Here is a 13,666-nt window from a genome sequence, read left to right as displayed (position 1 = left end):
TGTTGATGAAATGAGATTCACATCCAATAAGTCTATTTCTCTATTTTCGGAAGTAGGAGGTTCCAAATAAGGAGTAATGTATCTATCACCCTGAAATTGTGGAGATCTTTTTTTTACCTAAAATTCGAAATAAAAAAGTTGCTAGAGATTTCCGTAATTATTAAATTTTCTTTGCATCAGCATTGTTCTTCCGAATGAAAATGGGTTTTTTGGAGTTTTTGATGAGCCAAAGAACTTTAGGTTTTAGATTTTTAAACAATGTTGGAATGGCTTGATATTTGGAACTCCTTATTTTTTCAAAATGTTTAGAGTACAATCGAGAATTATCTGATGGTTTCTAAAGATTTATTTTCATTTTCTACGGAATTCGTCCCTTGGAAATGAAAAAAGTGTCATCCCCTCAGCTCAAGAACGATTCCTGTAATCCACGTGTACAACAAGAGCTCATACTTGAGGAATTTTAACAAAATATATCGCCTTTGTAGAGTTCTTCACCTAAAATATAGTATTAAATTTTGAATGTTTTGGGACATGAGTCATGACTCAAACACATGAGGAAGTCAGCTATCGTCAAAGCAGATAGCCCGGTGACGTAACTCTACTTATTGGGCTCTGATAATTAGAATACGTATATAATTTTTTTTCGTCTCAAATATTTTATATTTACATAGTATTATAAAGCAAATTTGAAACAAATTATTCCAAAATAATGGATCATTGTATGTAGTGTCCGAGGATGCAAAAATAGAACTGAGTCAAATTTCCAAAAGCTTCAAGGAAACGTTCGCTTTTTTAAATTTCCCATTCCTAAAAATCCAAAAGAATCGGAAGAAGAAAAAAATGGATATTAAATCTTAAATATCTTTCTAATTGGAAACCTGCTGACCATTCTATATGTGAAATTCATTTTGAATCATAATTCCCTTACCATAATTGTTCAAGCAAAAAGTATATGGATTAAATCAAAGTAAAAACAGTACAGTACTTGACTCATTTACGAGAGACAAGGGAATGATTCTCCAAAATGCTTGAAATAATAATACCTCCAGCGAAAAAAAAGTAAATTTTGACCAAGATTTTTTTTTCTGCTATTAATGACGTTAGCCTTCGATGCTCTACTTGGTTTAATGCTTTGCATTTGCCTATATTGTCTCTGCAACGGATCAACCTTCCCATTAAATAAGGTAACTCAGAAAAAATAGGTCAGTTCAGCTATTTTTTAAAGGAGAGAAGTTGCTGAAAATAAATTGGAGGTTGCCTTGAATAAAAGTAATGCCTCTATTTTGAGGCTATTAAAAAAATGAAGAAATTGGATATCTTTTTAGGTTGGACTTTTTCTATTAGATAAATATTAAATGAATAAATTACGGCGAACGGAAAGTTTTTACACAATGAACTATTGAATGAATGAACTGAAAAAGAGTGAACAAGTACAAGCCTGTATAAATCATTATATAAGAATGTGACAACCAACCTCGTGATGTTATTATGACGGTTGTCACTTTTGATGCCATGCTCAAGATGCATGAGAAATTAGGCTTATAATTTACCAATAAACATCACAGCTCCTAGTAATAATAATAAAATATGGTTGTCTATAGAGGCATCCACAGAATTGTATTTGATGGGGGGACTTGTTTTTCGAAATTTAAAACAAAACAAAAATTATAGTGTTTTAGAAAAAAAAATTCAGAAAAATCCATAGTTATTCATAGAAAATTAAATTTTTTTAGAAAAAGGATTTCAAATATTTAATTAAATTTTTTGAAAAATAATTTCAAATATTTAATCCTAACCCCTGAAGACTGTCCTAGTCTATTCAGTTCTGTAATTAAATATACCAATTTTTAGAGAGAGGCATCCTACATTCTAAGGTGGTCAGAGCCGAGACTAGGAAATTTCTTTACGGTTTGACTACTTGAGATTTGATTTTAAATTTAGACCTTACGCTATAGAAGATACAAATTTCTTGGTTTTTTTGTTTCGAAAATAAATTTATATGTTAGTACTTATTTATTAATTATTAACCCCTGAATGAGTTGTCACAGGTCTGGAGGGCATATTTAAAATTAACCTTTATGAATTTTATTTCTTAATTGAAACTTACGCATGACTATTCAAAAATATGATATCATAGAATATTGAAAGAGCACTCCTTAAACCCCCCAATCAGACCGTAGGCCAACTTGAGACCGGAAATAGGTAGACTGAGGTCGCTCGAGACCTTGCGTGTCGGTCCAAACCATTCGAAAGTGGTGGAATTGTCACGTTTCTGGGGAGAGCCTTGAGAACAAGGGTGGACGTTGAAGGACTTTTTCACGTGCTTGAAAAACAGTTTGCTACAGCGCTCTATAATACAATTATCTTCATATGTTATACAAAACTTTGTCATCGATTTTGAACCATCTGTAAAACGTTGAGTTGTTAAAATAACCATAGCCAAAAGTCTGACGAAAAAGGGAATTAGCGACCAAATTGACGTCAAAAAGGCATCCAGTGTCACACGAGACTGTATGCAAGCATATGAAGAATCGCCGAAGGTCTTGCCGTACAGTCCTCAAATGCAGCCGAAACTCACGGAGATTTAGAAGAAAAACAGACTTATTTTTTTATCGTGAGAGGCAAAATTAGTCAATAAATGAATGACTGGAGAAGATTCATTTTCTCTGGAAAGCCTACTTTTGAACTGGTTCACCATCCCAATCATCATACTGATCGTGTTTGGGCTCGCATGAAGGAAGATGTTGTGTTGACTCTGAAAGTGAGTTTTCTCTTGAAAATTAACGTCTGGGGTCTTATAAGCTACCAAGCTCTTAGTGAGCTTCATTTTATACCTCGAGGACAAACTGTGACGTCTTCATACTATGGGTAGACCATACTCAAATGGTAAGACACTTGTCTTACCACTGCGATATAAAGAAGCCAAGAAAACTATAGGATAATTTGGACTCGTTTTGGGCAAAGGGTACATCCCTGCCAATACATAACTTAATATAAAGAAAGAATATGGTTAAATGGAGGTTGGTTAGAACTTTACCAGAAACTAACGTTATATTTACGTTGACCCGTGATTATAAATATAACGGATAGATTCGTTATTTTGATAACCATGATACAACTTAATAATAACATTGACCGATCATACATAAGTTGTTATGACGTTGTTTCATGGTTATGAAAATACCAAAAAAAAGCTAAGTCATTATAACTTTGTATCATGATTATTAACGTATCAAACCAAAATCGATGATATGATATAACGAACGATTACACGAGTATATACTACTCAATTGTGCATTTGCTAAAAATTATTGTAATTTAATCCTTTTTTGTGTTAAATCCAAATTTGGCATCTATTTGAGCAGCCACTTTGGAGAAAAATCGTAACTCTACAAATTTAGAAATTTGTCCTATTATTATATGATTATCTGCTTGGGTGAAAAATGGAGGAAAAATTATTAAAACAAATTTTTTCTTCACTAATCTATTCGAAAAAATATCAGTTTTTAATCATTCCGTTGATTGAAATCAAGAATATTCCAAGAAAGGCACGAAAAATGTCAAAATTGAAAATGTTTATGAAACCCTCATAAAGTAAGATTCGTTCGTCTTTGATAATTATCAAATTTAATTCTTTATCAGATTTTAACATAAGTAAATAATATTTAATTCTAATAATTATCAAAATAAACTTCAATCCTCGTAATCGGTTTAATAAACTTCTACACCCACCCCCAATCCGGGCTGTAAGTTTATATATATATATATATTTGTATGTGTGCAAGATAGCTTAAACGGGTTAAACCTCCTCCAAGGTAAACATGCGGTTGCCTAAATATATTATTTTCTTTGATTAAAACACATAGACAAATAGACGAACAAATGTATTGGGTACACAAAAATTCTACAGGTGCTCATACCAACTAACGCCCTTACTATTTATTTGTCGCTTTGAAGCTATTCATTAGCTGCGTAATTCAAAATTCATAAAAAAATTAGAGATATCTGGAAATGAATGTAAAATGAAGCACGTTTTTTCCAACAAGAGGTTGATCGGCTTGCTTTTTTTTTATAATCCCGCTATTTCCTTCAGTATTTGGGTCGTTATTGTTTGAGTGATAAGCGTCACTGTTATTCAAAAAGTATTTTTTTTCTACAACTATATTTATGAGCTAAATTATTATTTCAAGTAATTTTTTACGAATCATCCAGCAATGATTCAGTAACGGTTAGCCAGACAAGCCTACAGCAAAAAGTTGAAGAGGGTGGGTCTGTCAACAGATGGAATCTGTGCGAAATGGAATTATAGGAGAAATGCTACAAGAAAACAATGTATTCAACGTAGAAAAGCTTGATCCGAAACAACAAGAATCCATCAGAATTCGGGACTCTAGCAATGAGGATTCCTTATTGTTATTAGTAGGTACTGAGTCTGAGAATAGGATCACAATTGGAATACCATTAAGTAAAAGTGTTTTTCCTGAGATTATTGAAGATATAAATACTACTGAGTTCTCTAATGACTCTACCGTTGAGGATAGTGAAGTGCAAAACTCACTCAAGAACTTTTTACAAGACTGGTCTTTGAAACTCTATATTAAACCCTCGGTACTTGATTATCTTCTTTTTATTTCTTATTTGTATTATATTAATATATATATGTGTGCTATTCTTTTATGAATACATAAGTTATAATTATTTCAGTCTTGATGTTATATTTACTTGTATATGATGTTAATATTTTTAATTTTATCAAATATAATATTGTGGTACATTATTTTGTGTATTAGAAGGCGTTTTTATTACAATAGGGTTATTAAGGAGTTGAGCTCAACCATTAAACACCTATGTGATAACGTTAGACCATCGTTATTTGAAAGTTGTTTTGACCACCAAACAGCTATGAAATAACGTTCGATCAACGTAATTTGAAAGTTGGTTTTAACCATTAGATAACGTTAATACAACGCTTAGACAACATTCCTGCACAACCATGTATTAACCATAGAGTAACCAAAATGAACGTTTACACGACGTTCAGACAACTTAAGGCTTACGTTAATACAACGTTATATCAACGTGAATTGTTGCTTGGGATGGCCTAGTAACAGTCTGGCCTATTGCTTACGATGATGTTACTTCAGGATGATATTACTCACAAAATTTTTGTAGCGCAATGATAATGTAAACCAGGATTTCACCACACAACGATATTACCCTGCCCACTTTGTGCGTAACCTTTTTACCACAATCATTTTACCGGACAACCTTCTGTTTAGATATACATACTTATGCTAAGAATTATGATATAATGAACCTTTCATTAAGAAAAAACAACAACTTTATTTTAAATGTTTAAAAAATATACAAATATTCAGTGAGCCATTATTTTGATTTAAATGAGGAGAAAAACTCCGAACACATCTTAGTAAATTATGTAAAAATATATAAATTTTATCAAAGGATAAAGTAACTTTGAGGAATATTACATTGTATGTAGTTTATGAAAGAATTAAATTCGACTGAAATGAATCCATGGGATTTGACCCTTTTTTACACTTGTGTATCTACTATCAGAGTACTCCTTGAAACTAAATTCTACATCATCAACGATCAGTTCTGTCTTTCCTTCAAATCCGGAATAGCATTCCATGTCTAATGATGATGATGGATCAAATTCCAAAATAACTTTATAGTGAGATTCAGGGAAGATTGGGATTGGCTGATCAAAGTTAACTCTAGATATCGTGTAGCTCCCATCACTCCTTAGGCTAAAAGAGCTCGTACATAAGTTTTCTTGCTCTGTTGAATTGAATGATTCTAAGCGAATAATTCCAGCTAATACATTCCCGCTCTTTGTAGGACGATATATCCCAAATCCATAAATTTTAACAGATTTATTCACACTAAACTCAATTGAGTGTAATTTGGATGATAAAGGTCCAATTACTGTTGACTAGAATCTGTAGCAGTGACGTATTCTAGGCTTGATTGATAAAGTAATAGGGACTGTTGACTTGCTCTTGGAGATTAATCCTAGAGTTTCAAGAACTTCTTGATCCTTAAGGAGACCTGAAGGCATTACATTGTTTACAAATTGATCAGCGGTAAGAAGAGGGAAGCGAATGGAGTAGAGAGCAGAGCCTATGATCTCTCTCATTGATTTTTTCACATTATTGTCTTCTTTCTTACGAGCAGACAACCAACGAAGTGCAGCTTTGAAGACTTCAATTTCATCTAGATCGAGTTCATCTAATGACAAAATATCCTTGAGTACTTCATTATGTTTGATGTTAAGAAAGGAATCAGAGGAGAGCGACCTAGAAGCATTCATTCCAATACAGATCTTCATGTTAGGAATTAGCTCTGAAACGTGATGTAGTCTTGTTTGATAAAAGAGTTGACACAAGTTTTCTATTTCGAAGTTTTTCATGATAAATGAAATACATTCATACTTAAGAGTAGAGAGTTGATACTTTTCCGCACAATAAAGGACGGGAGCCACGTTGTCAAGACTTAAATCAGCCTCATCCGTATATATCCATTTTAACATAGTTTTGAAAGCAGATGGAAGGACGTCCAAAACCAAAATCTTCATGTCCTTCATATTCGACTCTCTAAAGTTTCCGCCAAACATCCTCTCAAAGATTGGACTTGCACCGCCTAAGATACATCGATGAGCAGATAATGACTCTTGAAGTTCATTATCACCAACCAGGAATGAAACATCCGTGAATAGTCCAGACTCGAATAGACCCTTAATTCTTACTGAAACAGTTGATGTCATTTCGGAACAGATGAGATATATTTTAGGAAAGTTTCTTGTGTCGCACACCGTACTTGTATTATGTATTCTATAATTTGATACAAAAAGTAAGAGCAATATTACTTATAATAATCAACACAATGGTATTTATGATTTATTGATATAATATCATATTATTCTCAAGATTAATAAAATAACCATATTATGCTGCTCATTTCAATAATATTTTTTGGTTAATCAAAGATTAATAAATAATTTTATACATAACAACCTTCAGTAACTATATTAATGATTATTTATCAATAATGATAGATAGAACATAAATTTGGGAATGATTATAAATCCTACTCGCAGTAAAACTGATGCTTCGATCCTCAAATGAATTACTTTAAAGGTCTATGTTCCAAAGATAAAAAAAAAATCATAATAGGCACAAATAGATGTAATAAAAATATTTTAATGAAGTATAAACAGAAAGTACATAACAAAGTGAACCCATAAATTATAATTCAACCAATGAAATGTACAATAAATAGGTTTGACTGAAATAGATGTTTTAATAATAACCAATCAAAACTCGCTTTTTTAAACCCTCAATAGTTCATATGACGTCACTATATTTCCTCTTGTATAAGTAAAATTCTCCGGTACCTTCTAAAAACCAAGATGGTAAAAATTTAATATGTCCCAGGATAATATCGTCAACTAAGAACATAATAATGTTTAATGTGTATCGATAAACAGAACTTATGTGGATGTGAGATATGCTCGAGTCTTTAACAATGATTAGAGATTCTTATTATCACAACCGAGCTTTTTAGACTGAATCTAGGAATATTCTAAAAGCATTATCTTATTGTCAGTATTATACTAGTAAAAAGGTAATTCTCGCTTGAGGATTTACTTTTAATAATATTATTGATTATTATAATTATATAGTACATAAGTATCATGGTACGTAGATAATTGAATGACCGATTATGATTGATGGATACTCAATTGCTATTTATAAAATGTATATGACCCATGATTAACATTTATTTTAATAGAAACAAACATTCCATAGACTTTTTTTAATATTACATATCGATATTTGATGTTAATCCGACCTTATGTACTATTACTTTCCAATAATATTCCTCCTTTACTACCAAATGATCTTTATTTGATTACTGAATGTCTATTATTTTGGTTAAGTGGCTGCTAACTACTATTTATTTGTATATATTCTAAAATTACAATGCAATACTGCATATATAATTTATAAATATGTTTATCATAATTTTTGGCGAAAAGAGTACAAATGACATAAAAGAGAGTCCCGAGGAGAAGACTTGTACTCGAAACTTGCAATTCGACTTGATCATACAATGAAATACTTTTTTGACTTTTAATCGAAAGCTAAGAATTGTAACTCGAAAGCAATTTCAATTTTTAAGTTCTAAATTTTTAGTTCTTAAGATTTAACAAGACTCGTATAAATATTCAATTACTTGGACATGTAAAAAAGTGATTTTTTTTCATATCTGAGAGATACCGTCTAGTACTGTTCTTTAAATAAAAGCATAGACAATTCAATTTAGTTAATCAACTTGAGCATAATCTTAGCAAAATTATTTTGTAGTCAAGCCAACTTATTTTTTTACTGTCGAGAGTTTAATCAAGATATCTTTAAGTATCTTGAGTTTAATTAGCTATGTATCAAACATTTTAATTAACAATTATTTATCTCATGGAACTAGTTATTGAGTTTTTGTATTCAAGTGTCCATTAAAATGTTTGTCTTGTAGAAGAGAGTATTAAATATATATGTATATATATTATAAAAGATCTTAAATTAGAAGGGGTGTCATTTTGAGTAATAACTATAGTTCTAATCAATAGGGGGAGTACGTACGTACATGTGTTGGAAAGTTATACTAGGGGAGCGGTTGAAAGACGTTCCAAATAACGAATTTTGTAATAATATATTACAAAATTATCTACTTCATATGACGTATTTGGTAATTTGATTACAAAAAGTCCCCAAGATGGGAGTACTAATGCATATTAGTTAATACTTTAAACTTAATTCAAATATTACTGTTTATCATGAACATCAAGTATTATTCAATACAAATTTTTGAGTCTTTTTTTCATTTATTCATAAATTGATTGAGTTTCATCCAAGGATTATTGGAAATTTATTTGTCAATTTTATCCAGTAAACATATCAAATTTGAGCCCTCAATTATGATGCAATTTAAAACGTCAGTGAAAATGCACTTTATTTTTATATTAATATTAGGGGGAGACTGTAGAATTTGCAACACTTCGTGTTTTTATATGATTATGCAAATCTGGTTTAACTTAGACTCGCCAAACTTTAAAACAACATACGTACATAGGTCTATAATTGCTTGAATCTATATTTGTAAGTATATTTACCAAAAATTGCATTTGAATTATAAACTATGAAAATTGGACTAAATAAATTTTTTTTATGAATAAATAACTGGACTTTTCATGATGTTGAATTATTTAATTTTAGTAGATTAAGGAATAATGATATATTTATCTTATAGATCGTAGAAAATCACTCTCAGAAACCTCTTAAAGGGGCTGCTTTGGCTAAAGAATATGGTTGATGTGAAATTTAAATATATGTCAAAGAGTAAAAGTGTATAAACAATACTGGAAAAAATTGCAACACTTTTTGCAACTGTCCCTTTTTTACTGAGCGTGACTTGAAGAATCTTTAATTTCTCCTCATTGTGAGGAGTTTTTGATAAAATTATATCAACTGATAGTGATAACAAAAGAATCAATAGTTTACAGCAAAAAAAAAAAATATGAAAAATTGACTGCATTATTACAAAAATATTACATATTCTTCAAAAAATTAGTTTCACACCTCAAAAGAAGACAAATTGTCTCCGGTCTTCCCTACTATTGCTATTTGATTGTGATGAAATTTAATCATGACGTCATGTCTCGTATATAAACAAATATAAACACGTTGTTTGACAGTAGGTCTTTACTTTTAATTGATTCATTCTCACTTTTTATGTAAATTGTAAAATATATTATTATTTAAATGTATTGAAATGAAGTGCAATAATCCCTACAAAGTTCTTGGAGTAAATAGCACGGATGACCGTGACACTATCAAAAAGTCATATCAGAGCCTTCTTCTCTCCTCTCATCCCGACAAATCCGGCTCCTCAGAGACTGAAATAAGCAACATTGTTGAGTCTTGGAGGGTTCTTTCTGATCCAGTCCTTAGATCCAAATTAGATTCCGAGTTGGAAGTTGAGAGTTTGTGTAATCAACACGCCTGTTCGAACAAAGTTTTCAAGTCAAATTGTAAGGAACAAGGAAATTGCCTCGAGTTGCCGCCTTGCTCCAGATGTGGATTTGAATTAACGATACATTTGGATGAAATCAGAGGGTTGGATAATTTAGTGATAGAGTGCGACGATTGTTCCAATAGAGTGTTATTTGTTAATAGCTAATTTAATGATGATATGAGGACCTATAATTATTTATGGATTGGAGTCGAATGTTCTTATGGAAGAGCGGAAAGACTTTACCTTATTGGATCCATGGGGAACTTTATTAGCCAATTAAATAAATGATAACTTCTGTATGCTAAATTAGTAGGGTTTGAGTCCTTGCAATTAATCCTCCTACTCTGAAACGAGGGTTAATTTAAACACAAAAAAAAATCTTAATAATTAATATACATATTTATTTTCTTAGTGAAATAATTGCTCTGTTTTTCTTACATAGATGAGTATATTTATTCTGAATAACCTTATATTGAAAAAAGTATATATCTTTCAAGGATAACTGGGGTGACTGGAAGAAATAAAAACAAAATTACCAAGTTCCCATTTCAGAAATCCTATTACAAAGAAAAGGAAATGTCATATACAAACTGCTGTTTGAGCAAGGAATATTGATTTTGAATTAAAAAACGGACACATTTTTATATAAAAGGATTAACCAAAATATATAACTCCAAATAAAATTAGATTTTACAGAATGAAAGGAAACTAAGACGGGCATACACTAAATCCGCATCTTTGCAACAAAAGTAGTAAAGAATGAAGTCCTTATTTAGAATGTAGAAAGAGTCTGAATGAGAGGTCCCTTAACTCTTATTACTACCATTCACACCTTCATCAGATCCCTTTTCCTCACTAAGAGCTTCTCTTAAATCGCCAACAAGACCATTCGGATCCTCCATAACGACTTTATTCCCTCCTTTATTATAGGTGATTCCATTAACTGTGCCAGGAGTATCTGGTTCCAACTCGGCAAAGGCTTTAAGGATCGCACTCTGCTTAGGATCCAATTTCTTAGGAGGGACGATTTTGATGTTTATGTAATGATCACCGTATCCGTAGCCGGATACATTTTTTATTCCCTTGCCCTTCATGCGAATAGACGTATGACTTGACGTGGTGGGTGGAATGGACACTGTCAGATCCTCATAGATCCCTTGAATTCTAATTGTACCTCCGAGAACAGCTTGTGAAAGAGATATTCTTCCAGTTGTATGAACATCATTTCCCTTACGCTGAAAGTAATCCGAGGGTCGAACATTAAATGTGATGAAGGCCTCCGAGTGCTTTCCAGTGGGTACTCGTACTGTTTGACCATTTTCAATTCCAGCAGGGACGGGGACAGATACAGATTTTCTATGACTCATTCTCCCAGAGCCTCGACAGCTCTTACAAGGATCTTTTATCCATACTCCATTACCACTGCATCGTCGACATGTGGATCTCATCATAAAGGGTCCTGTAGAGACAGTTTCCATACCACTGCCATTACAGTTTGGACAACGCTCTGAGCCCGATCCTCCTTTACCCGAGCAAGAATTGCAATCATCCATTACACTGACAGATATATCCTTGGTCACACCTTTTGCAGCTTCTTGAAAGGAAAGCGTCATTTGATGATGGCCTTGTGATGTAGACTGGGAGCCAAACTACAGGAGAGAAGAAGCATAATGATATTCAGTACAAACTGCTTTGAAAATTTATGGAAATTATACAAATAATCAAAAGATATTAATAAATAACAATCCAAATATAATTATTTATTTAACTGTTGTACCTCTTGTCCGAAGGCAGAGGAAAATCCCCCTGCACCTCTTCCAAAGCCTTTATCTCCAAAAATAGTTCGGAATAGTTCTTCTGGATCGATAGATGTTCCCTCTCCAAAGCCACTTGCACCACCAAATCCTGAAGCTTCTGGACCTGCTGTTCCATAAGCGTCATAACTTTTTCGTTTGGAGTCGTCACTCAGGATTTCATACGCCTCTGAGACAGCCTGAAACTTTTTTTGAGCATTGGTATCTCCTTTGTTCGTGTCTGGATGATATTTCTTAGCCAATTCGTAGTAGGCTTTTTTGATTTCTTTAGTAGACGCAGATCGATCCACTCCGAGCGTTTTGTAGTATTCCTCAGCATTGAGTGTAGCCCCTAAGCGAAACCCTCTCACAAACTGTGGAAGAACCAAGGATCTTTGAAATAGACGAGCCAAACCGATTGGGGAGGCCATTTTATGTATATACGTATATTCAATTAATTCCCAATGCTGCCACTAACTCCGTAGAATCTACACTGAAGAAGGATGGCCGGAATAATTTTGATATTTAGCCCTAGCTGTATAAAATGAGTAATGACGTGGTACGAGGTTTGTGCATGACGTATTTACACTAAATAATAATAACAAAATATTTCCAGCTACCTAGAGCATCGACAGTTGACATTTCATAACAATAACGAAATCATATAAACACAAGGACTACATACTTGTATAAACATCATCTAAAATATAATTTATAGCCAGGAGTACTCCCAGTCGGTGGTCAAGTTTAAAGCTTCAAATTTTGTACTCAGACCAATAATATGGATTTTTTTAGTGAAAAAAAAGCCGATTAGGATTATTCTATCGATGTATTTCCAATTAACCATCCAAAGAATAGGGTTCCATATTTGCGGCAAAAGATTTATAAAATCACGGATACGTTTTTCTTCTTTTAAATATATATGCCAATCTAGCTTGAGCAAGGCATGAAACGCTAACAAATAAAATGTCATTAAAATTTAGAAGCTTTGTTATTCATCCTTCTCGTTCATTCTCATAGGTTTTTTGGTTTTATTAATTGTATCCAGACAGGGAGCACAATATACATTTATTATATTATATTAATATATGTATATCTACATAGTGCTCCCTGATCCAGGTCAATGTATTTCTATTAATCTTGATCCAGGGGACAGAAAAAAATTCATATATTTAATATACTAAATCTAATTGATAAATCGTGAGAGTTCTAATGACTTAATGTATATAGCAGGATGTTGTTAGCTTTAATTATTATTATTATTTTTTTTTTTTGGGGGGGGGAGTGCTTATCCCCAAAAATCATCAACACCGTAATTTAATAATTATTTATATTAATAAGTCAATTATATATATGATAAAATTTTACCTGTTTCCCCTAGATATTAGATGTTTTAATACGTAATACTGTCATAGGCCTATTTTTTTCTCTTAACCACTAAAAAGGCACATGAGTTTGTTTATTCTCTATTAGACTATTAATTATTACTTATTACATAGGAGATGATAAGTCTCACTGTTCTCATTGTCGTACACATACATAAATATATTGCTGTAGAGTGTAATTAAAGTTGATTTCATTTGCCTTCAAGAATGGACTACGATATAGCAAAAACTTTATCGCAGAGAATGGGGGCTCTGCTTGAGTCAAAACCCCTCTCTGACGTTTCTTTTGTAGATGGAGAAGATAAGGAAGAGTCTTCTTTAGTGACCTTTTCAACTCATAAACCTATATTGATATCTGCAAGTCCTGTATTTGGAAAAATGTTTAACGGAGGC

General features: G+C 32.2%; 2 protein-coding genes and 1 long non-coding RNA gene across 3 annotated transcripts; all 3 read right to left on the bottom strand.

The window, feature by feature from the left end:
* Positions 1–5,289: 5,289 nt before the first annotated feature.
* On the bottom strand, positions 5,290–7,238 carry LOC121121715 (BTB/POZ domain-containing protein 2). The gene has a single exon (XM_071890290.1). The coding sequence runs from the start codon at positions 6,785–6,787 to the stop codon at positions 5,957–5,959; it is 831 nt and encodes a 276-aa protein (XP_071746391.1). The 5' UTR covers positions 6,788–7,238; the 3' UTR covers positions 5,290–5,956.
* A 2,529-nt stretch (positions 7,239–9,767) lies between these two features.
* LOC139906094 (uncharacterized) lies at positions 9,768–10,474 on the bottom strand. The gene is made up of 2 exons (XR_011781349.1): positions 10,339–10,474; positions 9,768–10,280 (listed from the first exon to the last, which is right to left on the bottom strand). It is a non-coding gene; the product is annotated as an uncharacterized lncRNA (long non-coding RNA).
* Position 10,475: 1 nt separating this feature from the next.
* Positions 10,476–13,296, bottom strand: LOC121121709 (protein tumorous imaginal discs, mitochondrial). The gene is made up of 2 exons (XM_040716681.2): positions 11,873–13,296; positions 10,476–11,744 (listed from the first exon to the last, which is right to left on the bottom strand). The coding sequence occupies exons 1-2, from the start codon at positions 12,317–12,319 to the stop codon at positions 10,902–10,904; spliced, it is 1,290 nt and encodes a 429-aa protein (XP_040572615.1). The 5' UTR covers positions 12,320–13,296; the 3' UTR covers positions 10,476–10,901.
* Between the last annotated feature and the right edge of the window lie 370 nt (positions 13,297–13,666).

This window comes from Lepeophtheirus salmonis, chromosome 1 (genome assembly GCF_016086655.4).
Source record: "Lepeophtheirus salmonis chromosome 1, UVic_Lsal_1.4, whole genome shotgun sequence".
Lineage (NCBI taxonomy): Eukaryota > Metazoa > Arthropoda > Copepoda > Siphonostomatoida > Caligidae > Lepeophtheirus > Lepeophtheirus salmonis.
This window is presented reverse-complemented; position numbering and strand designations above follow the sequence as displayed.